This window comes from Trachurus japonicus, chromosome 4, assembly GCF_045865225.1.
Source record: "Trachurus japonicus isolate A0001 chromosome 4, Traja_1.0".
Taxonomy (NCBI): Eukaryota; Metazoa; Chordata; class Actinopteri; order Carangiformes; family Carangidae; genus Trachurus; species Trachurus japonicus.
Window position 1 is genome coordinate 1,068,603 of NC_140910.1, and position 26,392 is coordinate 1,094,994.

The following is a 26,392-nucleotide window of genomic DNA, read 5'->3' on the forward strand; positions in this document are numbered from 1 at the left end:
AAGTATTGTCATTGAAAAATAAAAACAGTACTCTGTGGGAGCTTCAGCAAAACTTCCAGGTGCTCAGACTATTTCAGTATGCAAGCAACAATAAATCAACGAGACGTTTTTGTTTACAGTCAGAAAGGAATGAAGAATGGGATAAATCCAAAAATACACAATGATAATTCAATGCAGCATTTGTAAATAGTTGAACAGATGAGGATTGTTGCCTAAGACCCACAGAGTGAATCTGCACACTGGGTAGAATATTGCATCAACCATATTTTGTTGGATTAAAAGCTAAGCCCTGGTAGTAAGACTACGTGTCAGATCTGTATCCTCAACACCTACTGACCACCGCCCTACAGACCTACAGACACTAAACATTTTACCAACTAGCAGTAGTCCCTTAGTTTGGCCTGACTCAGATAAAGTGAAACCACAAGGAATTCCAAACAGATTCCTCCTTTGACATATGGAGGATTGGGGACCTCTGACATGTGGAAAGAATTAGGTTTCATCTCCTATTTTGGGCTAAACTTTAACTTTTGTGTTATCTCACCACTCTGTCAAACAATGCTTTCAGAACTGGTATGACTGCAGCTCTGAGCAGTGAGCACTATCTAATGAATAAATACGTTCTTAATCCATTTCAACTGGCTTAAGCTTTTTCCTGTATCACACTCAACCACAGCACTGTAAAGGCATGCCAGTCATGACTCTGAACCGCTGACCTCTGGGTCATATGTTAAGTGTTGAGAACAGCAGCGCCACACAGCCATACTAAATAGCAATATGGGCCATTCCTTAGACCCCTTTAAAATAGGGTGAGAGGGACGAGCAACAGCAACGCCACACAGACAGGAAGGACACTGACAATGAGAGCGTTAGATGGGAGGTTTGGGGAGACAGAGGCTTTGTTTAAGAAAAAAGGCGGACTGGCAGTGAAGAGGGTGTGAATTCAACCTTGAATGAATCCTGTTTGACAGCTAACAGAACTAACCTACTCACTCATGTGTGAGTGGGTCAGTCCTGTTATCTACTGATAACTTCTATCTGTAGATATTCCAGGGTTCACACACATCAACATGTAACTGTAGCTACGGTCATCTGACCATTCACAGACAATGTCAACACAGCCTGCATTCAGCTGTCATAGAACAGCTAAGATATTTTAAGTTTGAAAAATAATAGGTCTGTAAATTATTTCTGAACTACGGCATGTATGATCTATTGTTAGTAAAAAAAAAAAATAGAAGATCCCCATGTATTTAAACCGATAATAATGATCAACAAATGTAATGATTGTGGGAGGTAGAGTTCGGTTGAGTAGCTTGCTGATTGTTTTAACTGAAACGTGAGTAGACTTGTTTAAAAACTGAACTCGGGAGGATCCTCTCTTTTACTCTGGCTCTGAAAGTTCCTCTCATGAAATCAGTTAAGGTCCTAAATACTTGTGATCATCAGACCCAAACCCAGACCCTCTGCTGTGGTTATTATTCTGCAACCAAGACATGCTATGGCTGAGACAAGGTAGGCTGACTGCACGAAGTATTGTTCGTGGGTGAACCCACGCCACACCCAAAGCACTCCCCCGGAGGGTAACCGTGCAGGGGGGGTTCACCGCCAATGAGCTAACCCAAAGCAGAGCGCCTGCTGTTGGGCATGGCTGCTGGATGAGCTGCGCTGGGCTTGCAGCAGAACTGGGTCGATACCAAGCCCCCCACAAGCGAACCGTGCAGCGGCTGTAGTAAACAAAGTAAGAAGTCAACCGAAGGAATCACAAATGCTACCTGCCTCACTATCTTCACTCCTTCCTCAACGCTTTCCACATTAGCATGCCTAAACTCACGCTAGCTTGAATCGTTAGCTCGGGGAGGGAGCGCATGATTTATTGCTAGAATCGTTACCAAACTCCGCGCTGCTGCCTCTCGGTGTGTGGTGGTAGGGGCGACTATATCTTCACGTGGGTGGGGGAATAATGGCTAAAAACAATTGCACCCAGTTACAAATAGTGTGTACTGCAAAAAAGAAAAAAACCCGGACCAGTCACGGTGTTTTTGCACGTCTTCGTATCCCCTCCTCTTGATGGATGCCGATTTACTTTGATAAGGGAGCATCCTGCACATAAAAACAAACACACCCAAACCGTTCGCGGGGCTTAACGTAAGGTTAGCTTACTGTATCGACGGCTGTGGGGTATTTTCTAAAATTACGTCGCAAACTTTGCCTCATATTATCCGTTAACTCACCGAAGTGCGCCGTTTCCCTCTGTCTCGTCCTGATATTCCAGCGGGTGCATGAGAAGACAGCAGACAGCTAACAGTTTGGAGGCTAACGCTCAGGACACGACGATGCGCCTAGCAACAGCTGTCCTCTGTTTTGAATGAGAGCACGGCTAACGGGCGGAGCTTCAGCAGTCCACCCATCATCCCCAGCAGCCCCCGGCTTAGTTGCGCTCTGTGTAAACCATCGACTGTGTGGTGTAAACACCCACTTTCTGTCGGTGTCACTATTATTTTCTACGTCTAAATACAAAGTTGGCTCAAATCAGGATAAACAGGAGTTATACTCCGTCTTGTTTCATGACTTCGGGGTGAAACACCCTGTGAGTATGAGAGTTAACAGGAGCAAAGTTCACGTCTTAGATTCTGACTCCCCCTTGTGGTTCAACCACCGTCTCACCCACACCAGCTGCTGTGCTTGTCAAAGTGTCCAGTATTCTGTATAAATCTCTCACACACAACTATGTCGAAATAACTTTACTCGTCACTGGTGGAGTTAAATAACACAATGATATTCCACACTGTCCAGTGCACAGGATGGTCTGATGACATTTCAAACTGCTCTTTAAACCTAGAACTTGTGTTTAAACATTTTCTTAATCAAGAGACAAAACATAATAAAAAATAAAAAAACTGTCATATCTGAGTTGATATTCATTTTATTGCTTTTACACATCATGGACACATTTCTCTGAACTCTACTGGTATGACACCATCCACACACTGTAGTTGATGTTGCACACTTTTGACCATAAACTAACACCAGATCATCTCTGAATGGGATCTTTGCACAGCTCCACTACTTCCTGAATTTAATGCAGCTCCTTTATTTCCTGTCTTACATTATTGGACAAACTGATTAATCCAGGTGTGTCTGACCATTGTGACTACTCAGACACACCTGGATTAATCAGTTTGTCCAATAATGTAAGACAGGAAATAAAGGAGCAGCATTAAGTTCAGGAAGTAGTGGAGCTGTGCAAAGAGCCCATTCCTAGTCCAGTTTTTGTTTGTGCATACGCTATATTTAACTTGTTCGCACAAACAAATTGACTGAGCACGTGCGCACCCAGACCAAAACAATGATGAACGAACGATGATGATTCACTCTGCAAATTTGAGCTGTCTTTCCTTCTCTCGACCATGCAGCTCCCTCGCTCGGTTCTTCAGTTCCTCCGCTTTCTTCTCATCCTTCTCTGTGCCGTCTCCCAGCTTGTACATGCGACTTGCGTTAGCACAGCCCCACACATGTCCCAGCTCACAAGCCCTGTTGGCGTACTTCAAAGCTAAATTCATATCTGGTGCATGTCCTTTGGAATTGCCCTCAATGTACAAAGCACTGAGGTTAAAACATGATGGAGCAAAGCCTCCAGCGCAGGCCTTCTCATAGTGCTGTGTAGCGGCCGTCAGGTCAGGTCCTCCATCCATAGCTCGTCCATCATGGGCTAACAGACCAACGTTGTGGCAGGCATCCACAGACTTCTTTCCTCCAGTGTTGCAAGAGCGCATGAAGCAGGAGTAGGCTGTTTTCAGACACTCTGGTACCCCACCTAGTGGAAATATATAGGTCATTAGGACACAGTGCATATTCAGAAACCTTTGTGTATCCTATGAACAGGAGTAATGTAGAAGGTATTCCATTTCCTCCTGCAGTCAAGATTTTACAAAAGTACACTAAATGTACCCGAGTAGACATTTTAAAAATTACTTTAATTAAAGCAAAAGTAAGTGATATATTTGTGTTAATATAAGTCTTAAATAGTTATATCTTCCGACAGCAATCACTTACATAGAGTGTTTGGACCGAAACACGGGTCTGTCAGTCACTCTGCTCTGCTCTGAGCCGAGGAGAAAACATTTATCGTATCCTACAGTTTTTATCCAATGAGGAGAGAGAACGGCATGCAGGGCTGTGTGTGCAGCCAAGGGACGCCGTGAATGTGGCGACGTAGGGACGAGGACTGTTATGGTGCGTTCAAGGCAACTCGTAGACTGTTTTTCCATCCTGTGAAGTTGTATCAGTTTGATCTGGTACGAGTTCACGGGTCGGAAGTTACGAGTGGCCGTTATAGTGACTTTCACAGGTAAAACAGGTCGGAAAAACACGAGTGGGTTGCCTGGAACGCTACAAAGTCGTAAGTTGTGACTTGAAGCTGTAATTTACGATTTCAAAAGCCTGCCTCGAACGCAGCATTAGCGAAAACGACCGGACCACTCACTTCTGCTTTAAATTCAACCACTGATCTGTTCATGTCAACAAGATTCTTATTTATTGGCACATTATTATCACCACCGTCACTAATAATTAATTCATATTGTGTACCTTACTTGCATACACACTGCAAGAGCAGGGCCGTTGTATAGGGGAGAAAGGTGATGATAGGGGCCCAGTGCCCAGTAGGGCCCACAAAAAACCCCAGTAGTCTAATCTTTGTATGACTGAATTATTCTGCATATGACCCTGACTAATACTCATAGTAATGCTGCATTAGCATCAAAACAAAGTAGGCTAAATTAAAAATGATAATACATACAAAAAAAAGTGGAAAAGTCAGGGGCCCACTTTAGTATTCTTTCAGGGGGCCCAGAATTCCTAGCGACGGCCCTGTGCAAGTATCAATTCTTTCCAAATCTTTCAACATTTTACGTTGAAACCTGATGACTTTGTGAAGTGAACATTTAAACTTGTGCACTTATCAGGAGGGATAAGCAGGAGAGCAGTGAGCTACTTAGCCAGGCAAGCCATTTACCTTTTCCTGTGACATGGTAAGCACCCAGTTTATAGCAGCTCTCTCCATATCCATGTGTTTCACAGTTATGTTTGAGCACCTGTGCTGCATTCTCATAGTTCTTCTTCACTCCTTCCAGGTAGTCCGCCAGCCTTTGGCATCCTGAGAAAAACACGATGCAAACAACATGTAGGAAACATAACTAAGGCCAATGAAAGTAGTTTCCATTCCAAGCCGACGTTCAGCACCACTCATGTCTGAACAGCAAGCACAGGTGTGTTACCTTCAGGATCCTTCTCTTTGTAGCATTGGAAGCTGTACTCAATTCCCAGATTGTCCAAAAACTGCTTCACTTCATTCTCATCTTTGAAGTTTACAAGGCCAGCCATATTCCAGAGTACACCTCTCCGCTGTAATTGTACAATAACCACGCGTGGAAGGCTTTACTACCCCCACATCCACAGCTACTTGTGACCTTGCTGAACGAATTCACGAGCGATGTTACAAAAGCCTTTTTCTAAAAAAAATAATAATAAGAAAGAAAGAAAGAAAAACAAAACCACACGGAAAAAATGCTGTCGATCATGAACGGATTAAAAAAATGAATTAGAATTGTTACTGGACTGGACTGCCATTCAAAAAGACGGAGAAGAGCATGCTAGTGTGTGTGTTCCGTATTTCATAACCTTCCTCAACAGGCTTCCGTAGTCCAGCCCCCTCGTAATGTACTTCCAGTGCAGTGACCTTTATTTACGATCTGTCTGGTCTAGTCAAAATAGATTCAGCATATCGCTCAGAAATACATCCCCCCTCCCAGTTCCTCCGTTCAGAGCTCAGGTAGCCGTGGTCATCAGTCGGTATCTTTTAAACATGGGTTTCGCCGCCGCAGACTGCTGTCTACGTGTTTGCACGGAGAGCGGTTCTCCACAGCGGAGGAAACAACAAGTGAGCTAGCTAGCTGGTCCGCCGCTAATGCTGGAGTCTGACAGGTTAGCATAACGTCAGACTCCCAGACAGACAGGTCAACACTGCGAATTACAGCGGTAAATAAACCAGCCCGCTCGTAGGCCAGCTACATAAGCTGTAGTGTTCCGTGGTGGCAAGAAAAGACACCAGTCTCGAGCGCATAAGCTAATACAAAAGTGCGTCTTTAAAAGCTGTGGCCATGGCCTCTGGTTTCTTGAGCATGGTAAGTTCCACTTTGGTATTTTGTGCGACGTCTTTTATACGCTCATGTTGATACTGGATATCGAACCTCTATAAACCATGTAAAGTAAGTAAGTAAATGAAGAAACGTCCTCTTTGTGTCTTCAGGACGAGGCGTCTCCAGCCACTCTCACAGACCTGTGTCTGACCTATGTGAGCCAGAACCTGGAGTGTTTCTGTGTGAAGCGGCCTGACGGCTCCCTGTGCTTCAGAGAAGCTGTGCTCTTCCCACAGGAGCTGGCAGACCAGCTGCTGGCCAAGATGGCCACTGAAGGTAAAAGCTGGATCTTAGACGCTTTTCTGAACAGACGAGTTTGTGATTTCTGAACCTACAGTGGCATGCAAAAGTTTGGGCACCCCTGATCCAAATGTCTGTTACAGTGAACTGTAAAGTAAGTGGAAGATGAAATGATCTCTGAAAGGCATGAAGTTACAGATGACACCTGCCCTTTACATTTTAAACAATATGGTATATTTGTATTTTCAAAGGGCCTGCAGCAAAGATTTGGGCACCCTGCATAGTTATGACCTATACACCCCCCTCCCCCCCCTTTCACAGTGTGTAAATAGTAAATATCTTGTCTGATACCTTGGTCAAAGTTATCTGAGAGCTCAAGTCTCCAGGCTGCTGCTTTGTTTTTACTCTGAAACTGTAGAAAACTAAAAGAATACACTGATATTGATTTAAAATATTGAAAAGAGTGTTTCATGTTTAACTTTATGTCTTTTGGATGATTTCATCTTCCACTTGAACTGTTCACTTTAACAGAAACTTAGACTAGGGGTGCCCAAACTTTTGCATGTCAGTGTACATAACAACCACCAAAAGACTGATATGGTTGTTTTTTTTCATATATAGGCTTTTGTGTGGTAAACGACGAAAATAAAACTTCTCAGTTTTAAAACAGTTCCCAACAAGCTCCTGAACATGTAATGAAAGGTGTCACATCTGTGAGCCACATGACATGTTGTCACCCTAGACAAAACACATGCATTCCTGTGCAGAGCTCAGTCCTACCGAGGCTTGCGTGGCCCCAGAGATGACCCTCGACACGTCACATTATGTTCCAGGTTTACTGAATGACAGCACAGTGGGTGTATTCCGGAACTGTGAATACCTGCGGCTGAGACGAGCCTGCATCCGTACAGCGCGGATCTCTGCCGAGGCCTTCCAGAAAGCTCTCTGTCCTCACAGACTGCTGGAGCTGGATGCTGCCAGGGTCAATGCAGACCTCACTATTCATGATATTCTCCAGGGACTGGCCACCAACAAATACTGTCAGGTAAAGTCAGAGTATCTTTAGTTGTGTTAGTTAGTAACCATTCTTTCCTTGCACTACACTGTAATTAAAGTGTGTTGTTTGGTTTTGTTTTGCTTTTCTCAAACACTCTGCAGGAGTCCCTCCAGCGACTTGGTTTAACAGGTCTCACCATGTCCTCTCTGGAGGAACCAATCCGGTATCGCTTCAGCTCCCTTCAGGGCCTTCGCTCACTCTCTCTGGCCAATGTAGACTTCTATGATTCTGGGCTAATTGATGTCTGTTCCCTGCCTCGACTGGAGAGCCTTGATCTCTCCAACACCTCAGTGACCAACCTTAGTCCACTGCTTGGCCTGAAGGAGCGTCTGCGCTCCCTCACCCTGCACCAGCTGAAGAGGCTGGAGATGAGCACCGCCCAGCTGCTGGGAGTCATACGGCAGCTGGATGTATTGCAGGTTAGTTGCAACTGCCTACTGTCAAACCTGTTGGTATTTGTATTTATTTTGCTTTGAGATATTGCTATACATTACAATCTGTGCACAGTCTTGGACACTATCACAACTAGCCAGTCACCACAGGTGTTATCTCAACAATTGAGGAAACAAACCTTATTTTGTGATTATGTTTTCTAATAAACCTTTAACATTAGAATTTTATTGGTTAAATTTTAACATTTTGAATTGATTAGATTTATTAATTTGTGGTAGGAGTGGTGCCAAGTAGACCCACTGAAAAAGTGCAGAATTTTACAGTTAAAGGGACAACGAGGAGTTTCTATTCGGTTATAAAAAAGTCTCACGTTAATGTGGATGAATCTCCGCTACCCACACTTGTTAATGGGCCCATTTTCGATAAATATATCGTTCTGTCTCTATCGTTATTTTGTTATTATTAGTGGTGGCGGAAATGCTGGGCGAGCCGACCAGCGTTTCCTTACTTTCGGTTTTGTGGTGAGTCATGAGAATAACGCAGCTGAATCGCCGTTTATGGTCGGAACTACGACGGTATGTGAACCTCTTTGAACCTCTGACTTTAATTATTGATGAATGAAAACATGAGTCCGTCTTGCGCCGGTCAAAGAATTTTACGGTGCGCGCGGAGGCTCATAAATGTAGTGTGAAAACGCTTCGCTTTTCCAAAACTCCTCGTTGTCCCTTTAAGTTTAAAAACTTTACAAAATACATAAAAGACCAAAACAAAAAAACATTTAAGTTAGAGATTCCACAACGGCAAACAAGGCATCTAGCCGTCAGGCAGATATGGATATAACAGATGAACAAATTATAACATGAATATAACAGTTAATCACAATCATATCGTATGAAACAGGAGTTAACAATTTTTCGAGAAACAAAAATCATCTTAGAGACCCAATGAACTTTTTAGAGATCCACTCAAGTCACCACCTGTTAGACCTGTCAACATCACTGCTTTGAGAAGAATGCTGTCTCTGTGATTTGACAACCTTGCTTGTTGGTTTGCAGCACCTGGACATCAGTGATGATAAGCAGTTCACCTCTGATGTGGCTCGTCAGCTGCTCGGACAGCCGGGGATCCTGCCTGCTCTCGTCTCCCTGGATGTGTCAGGGCGGAAACAGGTGTGTATGTGTTTGTCCACGAGTGTTTCAGCTAGATTGTAATGAAAGCATACAGGACGTTGAGTCAATTTGCCAATCCTTGCATGTGTGAATGTTGCAGGTTACAGATGCAGCCGTGACAGCGTTTGTTAAGGAGAGACCAGGGATGAGCTTTGTGGGACTCCTGGCCACAGAAGCTGGATTTTCAGAGTTCCTCTCTGGAGAGGGAAATCTAAAGGTAGTTTAGAAAAGTAAATTAACGCATTCATAACGCCCTAGACATTTGGGTCGGCTAAACTGTCAATTGTGTGAACAGGTAACGGGCGAAGCCAATGAGATCCAGATCTGTGAGGCACTGCGTCGCTACAGTGAGAGGGAAGGGTTTGTGAGAGAAGCTCTGTTTCATCTGTTCAGTCTGACTCATGTCATGGAGAAGCCACGACCGGACATCCTCAAGGTGAACCAACATAACCCTTATGATTCCATCAACAATGTTTCTTTTGCTTCATTTCTAAGAAAACAACATCATAATGCAAGGTTTTGTCATACTTCAAAGTGTTGTGCAGATTGCAGCCAGGGTTACAGGTTTATCTGTATGACACACTTCAAATTCTGCAGTAATCTCTTTTAATACTATACTACTTCCTTTTCCCTGTTTTTTCTCCAGCTGGTAGTTCTGGGTATGAAGAATCATCCTGCCACTCTGAACGTGCAGCTGGCAGCAAGTGCCTGTGTGTTCAACCTGACCAAGCAGGACCTGGCAGCAGGGATGCCAGTGCGACTGTTGAGTACCATCACCCAGCTCTTACTGGAGGCCATGCGGACTTTCCCCAACCACCAACAGGTACTGTTATGTCTGCACTGCTGTATGTCATACATGTCATATCAATCATAACTAACAGCAACTACATTTAGCGCATGAAGGAAATATCATATTACATATAGACTAAAATACACAATGGATATGTAATACAAAATGCAATCTGATCATGCAAATATGTTCTCTTTGACATTTTATAGGTGACATAAATTATTGACAAGCTGACATTTTGTTTGATTGTTTTTAACCAGCTCCAGCTTTTCCAACACATATTCTTCAGCGACCTTTTTACATATTGTTCATTTAAACTCTGAACCTGTTTGTTTAATACAAGTCCAACCTACATGATCCAGCTCAACTGTTGCTCTAACAACAGCCCAAACAACAATAATAATAATAATGACAGGTTCTGCTTGAATGAGTTTAGATAAAAAACTCTGGTGTTATTCACACTCTGAACTGATATCTGCTTTGGTTCCTGTGTCTGCAGCTGCAGAAGAACTGCCTACTGTCCCTGTGCAGTGACCGTATTTTGCAGGAGGTTCCATTCAACAGGTGTGAAATGCACATTTCATCCTAAAGTATTGTATGGTATTATTTTATCATGTTGTAATAGCGCACACTTCAAGTAGTTACTTTGAATGATGGGAATTGAGAATTGGCTCCAACTCATTTGATCCTTTTTGCCTATCAATTCCCTTATCTATTCCTTTGTCATGTTACACTCTCATCAGAGGTGGACAGCAGCACACATGACAATGAAGGAGTCCATGAAGTCGTCATAGTGACAGGAGAGGGCAATGTTCCAAACTCTGGCTTAGTTTCATACAAAATGACATTGTCATTCAACATGTTCAGAACATGAAGGAATGAAATATGTTACTCAGGTCCAGCAGGGTAAAGGATAATAACATTAATAAATAGGCTCAATAATTAAAATAATAATAATAAATAAACATTCCATGTCTGTAGCACAAAAATGTAAAGGTTGAATATGGAGAATGCTTATCAAAAGCTATATTTTTTCAAAAAATTATACATCCACAGGGCGTCCGCTGTGCGCCGGTCCAAGAATTTCACCGTGCGTGCAGAGGCTCATGGTAAATGTAGTGTGAAAGCAGTTCGCTTTCCAAAACTCCTCGTTATCTCTTAAGTCTTTTATAATCAATCAGTGAATCGATGGATTATGTAGTCTTATCCGTCATAAACAAGATATTAAAGTTTACGGTTCATGTTTGTGTCTCTGACTCGCAGTGCCACTGAGACGAGAGCTGTGACCCTGGGTCAGAGGCTCCACCCTCCCTGTAACAAGTTACAAGTCATTTATCTAATATCACAATTAGTCCCAAGCAGTTTAATGAAGGTAAAAATGAAACAGAAAGTAAATATCTTCTATATCTATCTATTCTTCTTCTCTGTGTCCTCTGATCAGAGTGGCGTCCCTAGCAACGGTGTGTGTTATACTTACTTTTCTGGAGGAGGGTCTGGCGAGCGAGACTATACTTACTGTAGCAAGCAGCGATCTGGCAACCGACTGCTGGAAATATTTTTCTGTTGTTGCAAGTCCTGTCTTGATCAATAGATGGTGGTATTCTGCGCATTCTCCATATTCAACCTAAAAAAAGGGAGGGAACACCAGCTTCACTGTCTCCTCTCTGCTGGTGGCGTGTTCCTCACTGCCCTGTTCACTAAAGCAGGATGAGGATTTCATCCCTCATCAATGATTCTAATCATTTAAAGATAACGTCGGGTGATGTGATGCTCACACTGCCTGAGTTCAATCATTAGTCATTATTGTTGATATTAATGAGTGGGTTATATGTTAGCCTTGATGCTGATAATCTATCATAGACACACTGGGTCCAGTCCATCATTACATTGCTCCAAGTTAGTGACAGAGCCAGAGAGAGTGGATAAAGGATGACATGGATAAGCAGAATCGATCAAGTGGTGTCAGTAAAATTGTGTCAATTCCCATCCCTAGTTGGGTCATTTAACAAGTAAATAAAAAAAATAAACGATTGTAAGACTGAAGAATCAAAGCCAAACCAAAATAAATTGATGATGTGTCATCATATGGAAGTTTGTCTCTTGTGTGTTCACACTTGGATATGGTTTTTCTTTCTCTGTTGCAAGGTTTGAAGCTGCCAAACTAGTGATGCAGTGGCTCTGTAACCATGAGGACCAGAACATGCAGAGGATGGCTGTGGCTATCATTTCCATACTTGCTGCTAAGGTTCAGTATATTGTCTTGATTTCACTGCTGTGCTACTGTTCATGGATTCTTAAGACATTTGTAGGACTTAACTTTTTTGGTGTGAACTTGTTTCAGTTGTCCACAGAACAAACAGCTCAGCTGGGAGCAGAGCTGTTCATAGTGAAGGTACGTGGCTCATCTCAGCTGTTTTCTCCTCTTGACTGACCTGTCCACCAAAAGAGGCAGATTTTCATTCAAATGTTCTCTCTTGACCCCACAGCAACTGCTCCACATCGTCCGTCAGAAGGCCTCTCAGGGCGTGGTGGATGCTACCCTCAAATTTACACTGAGTGCACTCTGGAACCTCACCGACGAGTCACCAACAACTTGTCGCCATTTCATTGAGAACCAGGGGTTGGAGCTGTTTATTAAAGTTCTAGAGGTACACACACACACACACACACATGCATTTACAGTATCTCACAAAAGTGAGTACACCCCTCACATTTTTGTAAATATTTTATTATATCTTTTCATGGGACAACACTGAAAATATGACACTTTGATACAATGTAAAGTAGCCAGTGTACAGCTTGTATAACAGTGTAAATTTGATGTCCCCTCAAAATTACTCAACACACAGCCATTAGTGTCTGAACCGCTGGCAACAAAAGAGAGTACACCCCTAAGTGAAATGTCCAAATTGTGCCCAAAGTGTCGTTTTTTGTGTGACTACCATTTTTCTCTTGGGCATGGAGTTCACTCATTCATTTTCACTTAGGGGTGTACTCTCTTTTGTTGCGAGCGGTTCAGACATTAATGGCTGTGTGTTGAGTAATTTTGAGGGAATCAAAAAAGGAAGAGCGCGCACACTCAAAAAGAAAAGAAAAAGAAGCAGTCAGGGGGTGCTCAGCTAGTAAATAATTTAAAAAGAACAAAAAGCCGGCAACACTTGGTGTCTTTCTGATGTCTTTATTGCCTCACTGGTACAGGTAGCTACCACAGACCGGTTTCGACAGTCAGTCTTCGTCAGTGTGTGTGTGTTTTTTTTTCGAGTAATTTTGAGGGGACATCAAATTTACACAGTTATACAAGCTGTACACTGACTACTTTACCTTGTATCAAAGTGTCATATCTTCAGTGTTGTCCCATGAAAAGATATAATAAAATATTTACAAAAATGTGAGGGGTGTGTAAAAACACAAAACAGCTCAAAGCACATAACCGTGCATGCCTCTGGGACAGGTTGACTGACAGTTGTTTTGTCCCCTCCCACTCCCACCACGCAGTCCTTCCCCAACGAGTCTTCTATTCAGCAGAAAGTTCTGGGTCTGCTGGTGAGTCCACTGCTCTGTGATTACCCTTTGAGAAAGTGAGTGTGGAATAAATTTACAACATTAAGACGTAATCACTCCCCCTCTCACCCTACGTTGTGTAGAATAACATAGCTGAGGTGGGAGAGCTGCATGGGGAGCTGATGGTGCAGGGATTCCTGGACCACATCAGCACTCTGCTGCACAGCCCGGAGGTGGAGGTCAGCTACTTCGCTGCAGGGATCCTGGCGCACCTGACGTCACGAGGAGAGGAGGCCTGGACGCTCAGCCGCGACCTTCGATCTACACTGTTGGAGCAGCTGGTAGGAATGAGCACAAAACTCCTGCAAAAAACTGCACAACAATGCTGTTGACGGTGATTTAGACAGCTGCTTTAACACTTGTAAATGTGTGTGTGTGTGTCTCCAGCATGCTGTCATTATGAAGTGGCCCCCACCAGAGTGTGAAATGGTGGCGTACAGGTAAGATGCAGCTTGTCTGTTAAAAGAAAAAGAAAGACAGCAAGTCTTCATTTATTAAACTTTATATTAGAGGTGACCCTAGTCAATTAGCCGATGATTCCTTGATTCAATTGGAGGAGAAGTCTGATTCAACTGCCAACCTCAGCATCAACTCATCACAAAAAAAAAAGTACCATTCTGGGGGTGCTCACCAGGGTTATTATAGTTACTGAAACTAAAACTTGCAGTAAAAAAATAATTTAGTAAACTCAAGTAAAACTTTTTTTTTCCAAAAATGAGATCTAAATAAAAACTACTATTAATGAACAATGTAAAACTAACTAACACTGAAGTTCAGTCAGATAACAGCAGCTTACTTGTAGATGCTAAAGCTGCAGGAAGAAAAGGCCACAGCTCAATATGGGACGACTTGGAGTACGACCCACAGATAGATGAGAGTATGTAACGTGATGAGGACTGATGGGAACATTATGGGATGTAACTAAAAGGGAGAAATCCCACAAATGTGGAAGTTCATCTTCAGAGGTCTGACTACTGTATGAGTTCACACCAACCGACAAACTTCAGCAGATCTTTATGACCACTGGGGATCACAACGACTTTGCCAGATGAGCTAAATCACTAGTTGAACTACCTAAAACTAAACTGAAATTTTAAAAAAAAGCCAACTGAAAAACTAAATAAGAAGAAAAACAAATGAAAAATTGAAAACTGTAATAACCTTATAGTGCTGCTGAACATCTGATTTAACTTTTTTTTTTTTTTTTTTTTTAATAATACATGCTGATATTACATCAGCAGTGCTTAACCTGTCTATGAGGAGGTACTGGTACCAAGAGGGTCAGAGGGAGGGAAGGTCCTGGGTCGGGAAGCAGCTGCCTCTCTCTCTCTTTCTTTTCTTGTCATTTCCCTTTAGTGGAGGGAAAATTGAATTCTGGCTGCAAGGTTTATTTACAAGATTAAACTGAGTGACGCGTTCTCTGCCTGTCGATCGTGCAAGCTCCAGCACAGTATACACACACATACACACACACACATACTGTACATCCAGTACACAGAAAAAACAGTGCTGTCCATGTTGCTGTGAACCATCTACAAGCACTGATGCACATGTCATGGCCCCACAAGTTTTCATTCTCCTACACACTCACTAATTCACAGCACAAAGTGGGACACTCATCACTGCACCGTCCCCTAAAGAGATACAGCGGTGTCCTGCACACAGCCTAATGAGTGAGATCAGGAAGAGGATGGATGGAGAATGTCCTGTTGCTGTTAACTTCTGTCAGCTGAAGAATTACATTTGTTTATTTGGGGGGTTTAGCTCTTTCCTCTGGAGCGGAAAAAGATGCAAATGAAATCATGAATGAATGGCAGAATAGACAACCTGATTTGACGATTATTCAACTGAAGGCAAAATCTGACCAATCAGATTCGACTATGACAATACTGAGGCAGGGACACTCTTAGTAGTAAATCCTACATGCACAAATGTGACATCTCTTATTCTCCCATTGTCAGGTCATTTAACCCCTTCTTCCCCCTGCTGGAGTGCTTTCACACCCCGGGTGTCCAGCTGTGGGCAGCGTGGGCCATGCAGCACGTCTGCAGCAAGAATGGTGAGACAGAGATACAAACGTCCACAGAACCAAGTGTCGATGTTTAGACACGTCACTGACAAAGTGCTCACAGATGTGATTGTGTGTTCACAGCCGCTCGCTACTGCAGCATGCTGCTGGAGGAGGGCGGCCTGCAGCAGCTGGAGCAGGTCCACACACACCCACAGACCCACAGAGACGTGAAGCTGCTGGCTGAGAGCATCCTGGAGAGCCTGCAGCGCCACAGAGCCCGCACCGGCCAGCCCGCACACACACACACACAGACCGGCCGCCGCCCGCCACCGCCGCAATAACCTCGCCCAGGTAAAGACACACACTGCTTGTGATCCGCATCTGGCTCTCACACAGGCTGGACATGGTTCATTCTTTTCATTTTTTTCTCTTTCTTTTGATCTTATTTACAGTAGGCACTGAGGCTGCAACGAGTAATTATTTTCATCATGGATTAATCAATTAGTTATTTGGTCAATAATATGTTAAAAAAATGTTGAAAAAAGTCAGTCAGTGTTTCCCAAACCACAAGACGACGTCCTCAAATGTCTTGTTTTGTCCACAAACCAAAGAGAGACTCACAGGGTGTCCGCGGGGTTTTAAAAAGTATTAAAAAGTGATAAATCAAAAAAGCAAAATTTAATGGCCTTAAAAAGTGATAAATTTGGTCCAAAGGTATTAATTTTAAAGAATAGGTATTATTTTTTTTTCTTTTGGACAATGACTGGTTTTATTTTGATGAAATAGGCGTAATAAAATAAATAAAGCATTACTTGCTTGCGCCGCTACTTCAAAAAAAAAAGGAATGATATTTACGTCATATCAATTCATTGTATTCATTGGCCGCTAGAAATCTAAAATCATCTTCGCGCGCATAGTTGTCAGGCGGATAGAAGTGCTAGTGAATCTCTTCGGATTTTAGCGTGTGGCAAAACGTTTCGAATATGGGAAAATGCAAGTTTGCAGAAGACTTAAATTGAGATGACAGGCGCCTTGATGTAGCCTATGTGTGTGTCAATGTAGATGCACGTCACGCGCCGCACATCCGATGTGCTCTTTTTTCATGCACTCGCGGCTCACAGCTCCATGAACCTTCTACCGCCAGCCCGGTGTTTAGTCGGACCGGGTCCGGGTCTGCTCCGTTTGAAAGGGCAGGAAGCCCCGAAGCGCTACAGATACAGACACCTGCAGCAGCTGCAGCTTCTACTGAGAGCTGAGGTCAGATGGAACGCACGTGAGACACAGACCGGCGGTGCAGATGTGCGGACATTGTTGAAACTTTTCACACTGATGTAAAAAAAAACATATATATGGCCTACCACTGTGTTCTGTGACGTAAGAGACAGAACCAGGTATTTATTTAAAGAGTTAGTGAGGTGAGTTGGGTGAGGGAGGGAGGTGAGGAAGGAAGACGGAGCGAGGCAAACTGGGTGAGGGAGGGAGGTGGAGTGAGGTGAGTGAGTGAGGGGGGGGGGGGCAGGTGAGGGTGGGATCAGGGGAGAGAGGCTGGTGATTGAGAAAGGCATGATAAGATATTTTATTTTTGATCAAATGTTCCTGATGACTTATGGATGATGCCCTGTTGTGCAACCGAGTCTCCTGGGTAATGGTAATGATGTAAGTAAGTGTTGGATGATACAATCTATGTACATGTCATAAAATCTTTCTGATTGATACTTGGTGCAACTCGATGTCGTGGTGGTATTAAAAAAAATCTGAAGGTAGTGAAAAAAGGTATTAAATGGTAGTAAATTGACTCAAAGATTTGTGTATATACCCTGGACTCAGTTTATTGTCATAAACGAACAAAGAAATTTGGAATTTGGACTTTTTTCTTTAAAAAAAACTACTCAAACTGATTATTAGATTATCAAAATAGTTGATGATTAATTTAATAATCGCTCTTTAGGACATTTATTGTCAGACAAATCTCACCACTCTTGTTCTTTCCGACTGATGTATTTGTATTATGCGCATCTCAATTTGTTTTGTCTTTGTCTAACTCTAATTTTATTACCGGTAGTGTTTATTTATTAGACTGCAGATGGAAATTATCTCTTGAGCTAGATCTGGTATATTTACAACAAATTATTATTATTATTTGTATGTTCATGAATACATAGTATATGAGTCCCTTTACAAATAAACTATTAAATGAAAAATGTTCTCTCTGCTCTTTCAGAAATTCAAGGCCCCTGACCAAGAACAGGACGTTAACATGGGTCGCACCATAAATGAGGGGATTTTGGGTGTGTGTGTGCGTGTCTGTGGTATATATCTCACGCACAAACACACTTTATCAAGGACTACCGTGATAATGAACAGAGACAACGCAATTCTTTGCACACACACACACACACACACACACTAATACTATTTATTTTCTTTGTGTTTGTTTCAAAACAGGACAATTTCTGTGTGCTCATGTTGTGATGAAAAATTAAATTATGATAAACTGTCAGTCGGTTAAACTCAAATCTCTACATGAGGTTTGTGCTCGTGCTCACTCTCGCCAGTGGGACTTCATGGCATCATGATGTTTCTTGTACCAAAAACATGTGGGTGCACACATATAGATCTCAGTTTGGGACTCGACCCTCAGGTTCACGCTCCGGCCTCTGGTTGACCCAAATGATTTGATTTGCTCATTACATATACGCATGCCGCTGCCGTGAGCGCAAGCATGCTGGGAGTTTGTCTGAATGCTTGTGCTGTTCATTTTAGGAATGCCTGCTTGTTTGTTAATAGCAGTGTTTTGTTCACTGAAACCCGCGCCTCTGGGTCTGTAGTACTACAGCTGCCCTCCTCTACATTCAGTCTACTATCAGCTAATGCCTTTGATTTGATGTGACGGGACGTTTGCCGAGGGTGTGCTCAGCCGCTTCAACGTCGCAGACGATACAGATGAAAACTGAAATCATGTCTCTTTAAGAAGCTACTGTGCTATTTCTTTTCAAAATGTTTGGCAGCCCCAAAGTCGGCCAAATCAGTGGCAAAGCCGGCAGTGCTGGTCATTAGAAATCCCATGATTATTCAAGTCGGTAACGTCTGGTTCATTGCAAATGTCCACTCTGGACACAAATGGCAATAATGGTGTGGTCAGTATAATAATGATGGATGTAGAATTGTGTATTAAGTGACAGTTGTTTGCTCCTTGAGAACCTTGTGTATATATTGGTATGTTCGCTGTGCTTCCCAATACGCCTAGGTGTCTTAAAGACAGAGACAGCACTTCGCTGTGAGCATGTGTGTATGTACTGCTGTACAAGTATCTGCATCTTAAACAGTGTATTTAATTTGTACATAACAGAAAATGCAAAAGGAATATTAGTTGTTCAGGACTGGTTGAACTGGTTGCATGGAAATTATTCTATTGTATGTCCCATTGTGTGTTGAAGTCTTTTTCAGTTTATCTGATTGAGAAATACTTCTAGAACAAAGGAAGGAGAAGTGGAGAAGCATTGTTTACCCAGGAGTGAGCAGAGGGTGGGAACATTCAAGGGTCTGTCTCTTGCTGAAAACCAACATTAGTGTCCTTCAAGATGCTGTTCCACCAGCTACTCATCTGTGGTCCAGAGGAGCCACCACGTCCACCTCCGCAGCTGACTCCGCTCCTGCAGCTCTCATTCAGGCCCCTGTCACTGTTCTCTATGCAATCTGGACTATAGGGATTATGGCAATAGGAGAGCTTGCCAAAATGTTGAAATATCCATTTAAAAGAAAATAAAAACGATATGTTTGGCTACATACACTACTCCATCACCTCATCTTCTAATGGCCTTGTTTTTTTCTGTAAATCAGATGATGAGCTTGCAGAATCATGCATGTGGCTGATTTCATGACTTGGGCAAAGAGATGACAGACTTTTCTGTCGCTCCTTCTGATTCTCTGGACGGTCTAGTTGAGCATCTCCCTGGATGAAAGCCAGCTTGATTTATTTTTTAAAACAAGAATTTAGTTGAGATGGAAAATGTCAAGGGTACTGTATAGTATGTCTGCTCTGACTGTGCCATGCTGCTGCTGAGAGTCACATTTTGAAGTTTGGAAAAAAAATAAAGAATGTACATTCCCATAAACTGGAGATGATGTTTGTTGCCTTTTTATTCAGTCACTCCATTGTCAGCTTCATACCACAATCAAAGCCATATTCTGGTTTGGGGATCCCAATCAAAAAACAAATCACCTTTCGTGAGCTGAATCCTGAGTATCGCCACTCAGACTGAACTGAACTCATGTATTGACATTGGCTCGAATACACACAGACAATCAATGGGTGTTAATGTTGTATCAGACATGAGGTTACAGAGAGCGCTGTGCATCTGTGTGTGAGAGAGAAGCTCAATAACTGAGAGGAGTCTATTCCCCAGTGTAGCGTGGAGGTCTCTTCTCCATGAAGGCAGCCATACCCTCCTGTCTGTCCCGCGTGGGAATCACCTGCAGAGAGAGAGAGAGAGAGAGGCAGCAGCAGGCGGATGATGATGTGTGAGCAGAGAGACAGCTTCAGAGGAGATGACGAGAGATTTGAAGTCGAGAAAGAAACTCAATTAAACACCCGAAGCCTTACCTGAGCATAGCACATCCTTTCTATAGCCATTGCTGAAGTGATGTCAACCTGGGAGAGACTGGTTTCAGTCACTGAGGCCAGAGATTAAAAGACATAATAATAATGCATGAGTCATTTCCTACCTCAAAGCCTCTGTTCATTGCTTCTTTTGCCATCCGCAGAGCAATAGGAGCCTGGTGATAGGTGACATGACATGTTAAAACAACACAGAGGAATGACCACAATATAGGACAACATCCTTTTTTATAATGCACAACAACCATTAGATAACAGTATAAATCCAGGGCTAATGAAAAACCCAGTTAATATGACCTCATAGTATTTAACAGTTATTTGAACACATTCATGGTGCTGAAATGAACATGAGTAAGTTGTGAACCAGATGAAGAACATAGATACTATGAACTACTCCATCAGCCGTTTTAATCTCACTACTTCAGAGTATTACAAAACAGAGATGGAATCTACAACAGAACCGCAACTCCACTGTTTTTTGTGTGTCGGTACCCTGTCAATTATATACGTTTTGCAACATAAAACTTTTGCATTTAAGAGTTATGCTTTGCCTTTGCTGAATAAGCGCTGATAAAAGCTGCCATTAGCCCTCATTTATTGATGGGGAAATGAAACCTGTTGTTGGATCCATTCACTTTTTTTTGTGAAAGTGATCAAAAAGAACAAAAACAAAACATATAGACATATCACAGATTGGCCTTCTTGCGAGCAATGTTCACAATCTGGTTCCAGAATAGGAAGCCTCAACCCATAATTGGGAACTCGCACACAACTTATCATCTACCTCCTTTCTCATTTTTATTCAATGCACAATGCAAACCCCTGTCAATCACTAAACCCACACCAGCACCAGTGTGTGTGTGTGTGTGTGTGTGTGTGTGTGTGTGTGTGTGTGTGTGTGTGTGTGTGTGTGTTGTGTGCAGAGCTATTTGTGGTCCATTTCTCCACTTGACTGCCACTCCAGCCCTGCCTGACTGCAGGCATCTCAACTGGAGTGAGAGAAATATTGAATGACAGAAGTCTGAACACAGGAAAAAGAGGAGGGAGGGAGGGGAAGGTGGGGAGAAAACACCAAAAAGAGAGGAGGGCAAAATGTAAAGAAAGATTCAGAGGGGATGGGAGGAGGAGGAGGAGGAGGAGGAGGAGGAGGAGGAGGAGGAGGGAGCAGGGATTCATCATTATCTGAGCTGGGGCTGAGAGCATGTGTTTGTATTCCAACCTGGGGCAGTATCTCTCTGGCCAGGCTCAGAGCCTCTCTGTAGGCAGCGTCTCCAGTCTGGTTCTGCTCCACAGCTCTGTTTACCAGACCCATGTCCAGAGCGCTCTGTCCTCCCACACGCTTACCTGATAACACACACACACACACACACACACACACAGACACACACAGACACACAGACAGGTAGTCAGACACAACAGCCTCGCTGACCGACAGGCATCCTGTGCCTGGAGCAACATGTCAGCATTTCTGTCCCCCCCCACCTGTGAAGATAAGCTCCTTGGCCAGAGTGATGCCCACCACCCTGGGCAGCCGCTGACTGCCCCCTGCAGGACAAAGAGGCTCAAGGTCAACCTCTCGCAGCTGTTTTGTCTCTTGACTAATGCGCTCCGAACAGGGCAAGGTGGTTTTTGTGACCTCTCTCCATCTTACCTGCCCCTGGGAGCAGCCCTCGTGTCGTCTCGATCAGACCCATCTGTGCCGAATTCGCTGAAACACACACACACACACACACACACACACAGAGGACGGATGAAGGTCTGAGCTGCCATTAAGCTATGGAGGGCATAAAGTCTGACTGATGCCTCTGTCAGACCAATAGACGTAAACACCTGCTCACCTAGCTCATCAGCCCTCAGCCAATCACCAGACTGCCACGTTTAACTCAACCAATCACAAATAGACGGGGTTTATAAACAGCTGTGCAGATGTGTCTGGCCTCGGCAGCTATCATTAGTCTTGTGTCTCATCAGTGGATCATTAATGGTGGATGGAAAACACACAGTCTCCAGATGTGGACAACACAACAACAGTATAACCAGAATCAATGACCCTTTCAGCATGGTTTTGTGAAAAATGACCACAAGTCTGTCAGTGAATAAACACAGAATTCTCCAATGATTTACCCAAAATAAAAAGGTTACTGTCCCTTACACAACTAGAAGTCAGAGAGACTATAATACAAGATACACGATACAAGATTACTTTATACACAAGTCACAGAGTAACATAGTGGAATGTCTCCTGGTTGCTCCTAAACTGGCCTTATAAATAGAATAGATAAGATAAATATGAATAAAATAAAACTAATATGATGTAAATAATGCAATTAAATATAATCTAAATAATGTAATCAGAAATTAAAATATGTGCAAGGTTGTTTGTAATAGATGCTGAAACAACTTTACAGACACACAAACATAAACCAATAAATCATTTAGTTTATAAAATGACAGAAAACAGTGAAGATGCCTGTTCAAACTCCCCACAGACCAAGCTGTCATCTTGTCTTGTCTTGATAAACAAGAAAAATCCATAGTTGGATCAAATTCTCACATTTGAAAAAGTAAACTAGCAAACATTTGGCATTTTGAAGACAATAATTTCAACAAAAAAAAAAACATTTACAATGAACTGTTAAAGGTCACACATCCCAAGCATGTTTGAGGATGTATAACTAGCTGTTTTTAAGACTTAATTTAAAAAAAAGTGTTTCTATGCTCAGGTTGACAGCCACTGACCTCTAGAGACAGTCTAGAGAAACAACTCTGATTGGATGTTTCTCTTGGCTCTAATGTCATGTTTGGAGTTGACCACTGATCTCATATGGCTGGCTCTGTGACGGTTGTGAAGTGAACCTGACATTCACTCTCCAACCCATTAATGTGGCCTGTGCAGACTCGTCCAGGGCTAGATGGACAGCTGATGATTCAGTTGTCACTTACCTGCAGTCCGGAGGTCACAGGCCAGGGCCAGCTCCAGCCCCCCTCCCAGGGCAACGCCATCCATGGCTGCTACGGTCGGCACAGGCAGCGATGCTGCAAAGGGCATCACAACGCGGAGAATACAATTCACATTCAGGCCAGGGGGCAACAAAGAGGACAGTCATCATTCAGCAGGCCAGTCTACCTATCTGAGTCATGAGGGAACGCAGGCCGTGGACAAACAGATCTGACTCGGTGTTGTTCATCAGAGCTCTCTCCTTCAGGTCTGCACCTGGACCAATACACACACACATACACACACCGTTACACATCATTTAGAAAGGCTTTGATCACAAATCCCCAGCAGGTGTCAGATGTCTCAGAGGACACTCACCTGCACAGAAAACCTTGGGTACCAGACTCCTGAAGATAACCACACGCACTGTCAAGTCATGGGACAGAGTGGACACCAGCTCCCTCATCTGCACGCACAGGACACAGTGTCTCAGTCAAGGTCACGTGTGTGAGAGTGTGTGTGTGTGTGTGTTGTCTCACCTGTGAGACAAAGACATGGCCCAGAGCGTTTCTTGCCTTGTGTCGGCACATCAGCACCTCCACTATCCCTGAGAAAAACAACCAGTTGAACGGATTTTAAACAAGAGGCTGTTTTTATTCTCCAGCTTTATGTGATTTCATCCCCTCATGTTTCTGTTTGTGACCTTGAAGCAGACAAAATCACAGCAGGTTGTAGTAGAGCTTCCTGTGCAGAGGCTGGCTTTACACAACTTCATTCAACAACAGCCCAGGGTTAATAATAATAATAATAATAATCCAGAAATGCCACCAACTCTGGGAATAAATCCTGTTCTTCTTCAACAACCTGATAAGAGAAGGCTTTCTGCTGCTGAGGAGGATGGAGGCGCTGCCAGCTGTTCACTGAGCAACACTCATGGGAATAACCAGCGGCGCTGCTTTTTTCAGTAGGCCAACCTAATCCAAAACGTTTCCACGCTGTGACGCCGTTACCGTTACGGACAAACAAAATGTGCTGTTACGTGCCGACCAGTTATCAACTGGTCTGAATGTTTTTATTATTAGATTATTTCAGATTATTTTGTTCAGATGCATTTTAATTTGATGTGCGTTTCAAACCATGGTAAATCACTGTTAATACATTTTGTGAGGAATCACCAACATGTGCATATAACAGCCTCTGCACATAGGATATAGGCCTGCGAAAATAATTATTAAGATGGATGTGCAACTTTTTTTTTGGATCATACAAGTAGCCCTTCATGAAGTTTTTCAAGCAGATTGCAAACCAGAATTATAGCTGCTGCCCAGCGATGGGTCGGGTACGGGCTATTTTGGTGCAAATTTAGGCAAATTCTGAGCAACAAACAGGAGAATAGAAAGACAGGACAGTTGACCTTATAATTTTCACTTTGCACCAGTTGTGAATTGAACCCACAACCTCTGGAGCAAAAGACCATTGTCTATCACACTGAGCTAATTGGCAAGTGGCAGTGCTATGGTGGCTTCACAAATTGAGTAGGCTAAGCCATTCACTCTCGTGCAGGCAGATTTGAAACCACTGTAAAAAGAGGTAAAATTCTGATATACTGTATATTTGTTAAACATCTACTGTGACTCTAAGATTTTATACATTTGTTTCACAAAGACTGTCTGGTGTTTTAGTTAACTCCCTGGTGGGGTTTTGAACCCACATCCTCTAACACCAAGAACCAGCTCTTAACCCACTGAGCTAAATATCTGGAAGCAGGACCTGCTGTGTGTCTTCTCAAATAGACACAGGGAGTCAGAGACCAGGCAGCAGTTGTCAAGGCAGATTTCAAAAATGGTCAAAATGTCACAAATTCTAATATCTAAACAAAAATCTGATAATACATAAATTGCATCTTGACAGAATGGAAATGTTGGTGATTAGTTTTTAGCAATAAGTGTTTTGCTTCTTAAGAGAAAATGTGATGTTTAAAAATGTCACTCTTATATTGACTCCAGTTGTTCCCATGAGAGCAGAATTTAAAATGTTCTAGAAAATTCAGTTTTTGAGATAAAATTCTGATATTTGCCAAACTTCATAAACCAAGACTCCAAAGTGTTCTCTCTTTTTTTCAGGAAGATTGAAAATGTATTTAGCAAGAATTGGATAGTCTAAGTTTACAGTAGCCTACTGTTTACAGTCATACGTTTTCATGCACTGTAGGCTCAATCTTTGCTTAATCAAAAATCAGAGAAACGAGTTTTGTGGAGGACAGTCTGAAGATGCTCTCTAGCAAGTTTGGTGTCAATTGAGCAAAATTTGTGGGAGGAGATACATTTTAAAAGTTTTACAGTTAGCCTATTGAAAAAAAACAGAGTGATGGACTTCATAATTTGTAATGAGTCTAAATGAACAAAGGTTTCAGCAGTATCTGGGCTACATTGTGGTGAAGTTTCAAAACTGTAGCATCTACCGTTGGTTTGGTAGGAATTTTTAAAGTTTTTAAATTTAAACGCTTGTCCTTGGAGTTCAGTAAATCTGGCATGGCGTCGGACATTTCTGTAAAGTTTGGTGAGTTTTTGCGCACATGGGAAGTAGGACTTCCTTGGAAGAAAGAAGAAATAACTAGTAGCCTAAGTAGTAGGCCCTAACTATAACTTAAAAGTAACGTGTCCAACACTGCTGACAAGGGACGCTGTCGGTGTTAACTTGAACCATACAGTAAAGTGTCCGTACCATGGTCTCCTCCTTCTAGCCGCTTCACATCCACCTCTACAAGGTCTACCTCCGCCGTGTGCTGCCCCCGGACGTGCCGGAGACTCTGCCCCGTCACAGGGCGCCTGGAGCCGGCCAGCGTCCGTGCTCCGTACCGGGGAGGCAGACGGGACGGTGGGCTGTGCGTTCCCCGCAGAAACGCCCCCAGACGTCGCCAGTTCGAGCAGCTTGGCCCGGCTGCTCTGCTGAACAGTGTTGTCATGCTGGCCGATGTTTTGTTTCGTTTTCAGGAGCAGGAAGAAGGAAACACGCAGGAAGTTTGGAGCAGGTTTCTTCCTGTGAAAGGAGGGACTTGGCTTCTTCTGACCGGCCACATCACAACCAGTCAGGTGTCACAGCTGACTGCAATATGACCTCGCACATAGCAGTCATCACACTTGAAACGTAGCCTGTTTGATATTAAAGAAGCTCAGCAATAATCAGTTTGGAAGTTTTGCAACAGTCTACTTCGTCATTAAGCTGCACTGTTCCTTTACACAGCAGGCCACACACACACACACACACACACACACACACACACACACACACACACACACACACACACACACACACACACACACCAGTGTCACACAGCCTAGTGTCCAGTCTGCTCTTTGGCCAGACAAAGCAGCTTGTTGAGGTAAAGTTTTCCATGCGGCTGCTCATGTCTAGC

General features: G+C 43.1%; 4 protein-coding genes across 8 annotated transcripts in view; 1 reads left to right on the forward strand and 3 right to left on the reverse strand.

Moving 5' to 3' along the window:
- ralgps2 (Ral GEF with PH domain and SH3 binding motif 2) overlaps positions 1-2,389 on the reverse strand; it is an 80,423-nt gene extending 78,034 nt beyond the window's left edge. For 2 of the 4 annotated variants that reach the window (XM_085773206.1, XM_085773208.1), the window contains exon 1: positions 2,235-2,365. The gene's annotated coding sequence lies outside the window, so the exon portion shown is untranslated. Of the gene's footprint in view, positions 1-2,234 lie in introns of all 4 variants that reach the window. The other 2 variants (XM_085773207.1, XM_085773209.1) reach the window with 2 other exon arrangements.
- Positions 2,390-3,255: 866 nt separating this feature from the next.
- coa7 (cytochrome c oxidase assembly factor 7) lies at positions 3,256-5,716 on the reverse strand. Its single transcript, XM_085773215.1, has 3 exons — positions 5,280-5,716; positions 5,018-5,158; positions 3,256-3,817 (listed from the first exon to the last, which is right to left on the reverse strand). Exons 1-3 carry the CDS (start codon positions 5,383-5,385, stop codon positions 3,372-3,374), a joined length of 693 nt encoding a protein of 230 aa, XP_085629341.1. The 5' UTR covers positions 5,386-5,716; the 3' UTR covers positions 3,256-3,371.
- Positions 5,717-5,729: 13 nt separating this feature from the next.
- On the forward strand, positions 5,730-19,541 carry zyg11 (zyg-11 family member, cell cycle regulator). Its single transcript, XM_085773211.1, has 18 exons — positions 5,730-6,185; positions 6,311-6,476; positions 7,274-7,485; positions 7,599-7,916; positions 8,946-9,059; positions 9,160-9,276; positions 9,355-9,495; positions 9,706-9,882; positions 10,349-10,413; positions 11,995-12,094; positions 12,191-12,241; positions 12,336-12,497; positions 13,345-13,392; positions 13,494-13,691; positions 13,798-13,850; positions 15,372-15,469; positions 15,563-15,772; positions 17,643-19,541. Exons 1-17 carry the CDS (start codon positions 6,162-6,164, stop codon positions 15,760-15,762), a joined length of 2,244 nt encoding a protein of 747 aa, XP_085629337.1. The 5' UTR covers positions 5,730-6,161; the 3' UTR covers positions 15,763-15,772; positions 17,643-19,541.
- echdc2 (enoyl CoA hydratase domain containing 2) lies at positions 17,814-26,018 on the reverse strand. 2 transcript variants are annotated; one of them, XM_085773212.1, is made up of 11 exons: positions 25,702-26,018; positions 23,517-23,584; positions 23,356-23,443; positions 23,167-23,253; positions 22,983-23,075; positions 21,691-21,747; positions 21,522-21,584; positions 21,259-21,383; positions 20,147-20,197; positions 20,025-20,072; positions 17,814-19,894 (listed from the first exon to the last, which is right to left on the reverse strand). In XM_085773212.1, exons 1-11 carry the CDS (start codon positions 25,940-25,942, stop codon positions 19,817-19,819), a joined length of 999 nt encoding a protein of 332 aa, XP_085629338.1. In that variant the 5' UTR covers positions 25,943-26,018; the 3' UTR covers positions 17,814-19,816. The 2 variants fall into 2 exon arrangements, with proteins under 2 accessions (XP_085629338.1, XP_085629339.1); XM_085773213.1 differs by lacking the exons at positions 21,522-21,584; positions 21,691-21,747 and having other exon boundaries at positions 19,554-19,894.
- Between the last annotated feature and the right edge of the window lie 374 nt (positions 26,019-26,392).

Bases quoted from the DNA above. Each gene is read 5' to 3' on its own strand.
- coa7 (XM_085773215.1), bottom strand. From the start codon at position 5,385: ATGGCTGGCCTTGTAAACTTCAAAGATGAGAATGAAGTGAAGCAGTTT. The intron at 5,159-5,279 runs GTAACACACCTG...TGTTTTTCTCAG, and splicing joins CAAAGAGAAGGATCCTGAAG to GATGCCAAAGGCTGGCGGAC. The intron at 3,818-5,017 runs GTAAATGGCTTG...TATTTCCACTAG, and splicing joins TTACCATGTCACAGGAAAAG to GTGGGGTACCAGAGTGTCTG.
- zyg11 (XM_085773211.1), top strand. From the start codon at position 6,162: ATGGCCTCTGGTTTCTTGAGCATG. The intron at 7,917-8,945 runs GTTAGTTGCAAC...GTTGGTTTGCAG, and splicing joins GGCAGCTGGATGTATTGCAG to CACCTGGACATCAGTGATGA. The intron at 13,692-13,797 runs GTAGGAATGAGC...GTGTGTCTCCAG, and splicing joins CTACACTGTTGGAGCAGCTG to CATGCTGTCATTATGAAGTG.
- echdc2 (XM_085773212.1), bottom strand. From the start codon at position 25,942: ATGACAACACTGTTCAGCAGAGCAGCCGGGCCAAGCTGCTCGAACTGG. The intron at 23,444-23,516 runs GTGAGACAACAC...CTGTGCGTGCAG, and splicing joins GCCATGTCTTTGTCTCACAG to ATGAGGGAGCTGGTGTCCAC. The intron at 23,076-23,166 runs GTAGACTGGCCT...TGCCCTTTGCAG, and splicing joins TTCCCTCATGACTCAGATAG to CATCGCTGCCTGTGCCGACC.